Below are 2,296 nucleotides of genomic sequence, written 5' to 3'. Positions count from 1 at the left end.
ACTGGTTTCTTATAATCTTATTGTAATGTCTTTGTGATGAAATTGCATAAGGCCTTGAATGTCCTTCCAAAAAACTCCCAAATAACCTCCTTCAGCCTCTTGATCTGTCCTGTGTTCCCCAGGACTGACCTAAGTCGACAGCATGACAGTGGGGTTCCAGTTCTAAACATCCCCCACTACACTATCACGATAAACAAAGGAAGACGTCGCACCATCCACACAAGATGGAGCAGCTCTCGTGGTGCCTGCCACCTGCCCAGGGAAGCAGGAGCACTTGACGGTTTGTGACCGTTCTTCTATCTTGTTCTTATTACAGCATCTGTGGAGTGCCACCACCTCACAAGTTCCCGTTTTAACATGGTGAGCTGCACAAACAAAAACAAAAGATAAGACAACATTGAAAAAGCTTTGGACATCCCCCCACCTCCCTTTTTTAATTAGTAGTACATTAAATATAGCTCTATAAGGGATCCACCGTGCATGAAACTAGAAATACAATGACGCTAACTCCATAATGCAGATTTGATTTCTTTTCTAAATGTGGTAGGACCATCTCTCTCAGTAAAAGCTTTGTGAAGCAGGAACAATCAGTGACTAGATTAGAATGAGCTGCTAAAACAGTCTGAAATATAGAGGCAATATACAATGCCATCAAAACCATATTTATTTGCATATGACTTTTTTTCACACTGTTTTGTTCAACATGTTAATCAAAATATGGTAAAATCCTCCAGCTAAGGTGCCCTGCAGTGGGACCCAGAATAGTTCCAGTCTCAAAGCAGTGGGGGTTGATAAAAATTATATTCTTTTTCTGGGAGAAGAGTGTGAGAGGCAGGCAGGGAATCTTTCTTAAAAAAGGAGAAGGCAGAGAGTGGGTGCCCACCTCCTCAGTATTCCTCTACTCAATCTTCCTGAAAATCAACTAATTGGGTGACTCTCGAAATTGCTGCCATTCTCCCAGCCAGCCACAAGACCCAGAATCATCCCTCTCAATTTTGCCTGAGGTGACAATTGCCACCAAGTGGCACTGAACCCCAGCCAGACTTTGATGGATTTATATCTGGCAACCAGATGCTTGGAAACCCAGTAAAATAAACTATGAGGGTCCCATGCCCACTTCATTAACTTTACAATAAGGTCACTGAGCTTTTGGGTGATTGGAATTTTTGAACCTCACTTATCATATCATGGAAGGGTTCTTCTTCAAAGTGTTGACTCTACTATGAAATGACAGAACAAAACTGTCATCCACCAAACATACAAGCTACTTAAAATCTACATTTGTTAAAAGATAATGGTTTCCAGAAATTTAAAAAATATGATTAATATAAAAACAGAAATTTAAATAGAAAACTAGGAGATTTGAAGTTGTTTAATGTTATGAACATATTAAGACTCATTGTAAATAAGGTCAGCATATCACACACTGGTATTAAATTTCCCCTTGGGGATAAGAGGATTCATTCTGCAGTCACCTAGGTTAGATAGATATTTAGATTCTTCTTGAAAGCAAGAGCAAATCACACACATTTTCCCCTCCTCTCATGCCTCCATGTGAGACCAAGAAACTCAGGTGTGGCATACAGCTTTACTACATAATCCTCAAAAGAAGTTTCAAGAGGCAGACACTATTTCCAATGTGACAATGAGTACTTTTCTTCCATTACAGATACAAGTGGGTATGCAGTCTGTGTTTGTTTCAAACTCAAGTTTTATCTCTATGAAAACTCAAAAATTAAAAGAGCCAAACTTCTGCTCCTGTCTTCCTGCACTCTGGAAAATGTTTTATCAGCTAAGAATAATTCAGTTTATTTTAAGTTACTGAATGCTTTATCTTATACAAGTCAATATACTGCTTTCTACACTGTACTCTACTTAGTCAGTCACTTAATGGAGTAAATACCATGCACTGGGTTTGCAACAATGAGGAAGAGGAACACAGTCCTGGCCCTGAAAGAGGTTATATTCCTGTAGGGAAAACAAGCAATAAACACCTAAATTAATGATTACATAAGACAATTTTAGACTTCTAAACTCCTTGACGGACATACAACAGAATAACATAACAGAGTAATTAAGCAGGGAGAGAATGTATATTTTAGCAAGAAGTCTCGGAGAAGACCTCTCTGAGGAGGTAACCTGAATGACAATCCAAAATGATGACAAGGAAGCTATAAGAAAGGAAGAAAATTCCAAGCAGAAGGAGCAGCAAATTAGAAGGCCCTGCACTGGAGAAAAGTGTGATGTGTTCCCAGGACAGAAAGACGGCCAGTGTGGCTGGAATGTAGTTGAACAA

At 39.3% G+C, this 2,296-nt stretch overlaps 1 protein-coding gene across 1 annotated transcript in view; it reads right to left on the bottom strand.

Moving 5' to 3' along the window:
* Window positions 1-162: 162 nt before the first annotated feature.
* Window positions 163-2,296, bottom strand: part of TAFA2 (TAFA chemokine like family member 2) — a 126,964-nt gene continuing 124,830 nt past the window's right edge. The window contains exon 2 of the mRNA XM_004381569.1: window positions 163-365. Coding sequence (XP_004381626.1) covers window positions 163-365 — 203 coding nt within the window. The remainder of the gene's footprint in view (window positions 366-2,296) is intronic.

The sequence above is a fragment of the Trichechus manatus genome, unplaced genomic scaffold (genome assembly GCF_000243295.1).
Source record: "Trichechus manatus latirostris isolate Lorelei unplaced genomic scaffold, TriManLat1.0 scaffold00086, whole genome shotgun sequence".
NCBI lineage: Eukaryota > Metazoa > Chordata > Mammalia > Sirenia > Trichechidae > Trichechus > Trichechus manatus.
The sequence above is the reverse complement of the archived record's forward strand: the minus strand, read 5'-3'. Positions and strand labels throughout refer to the sequence as shown.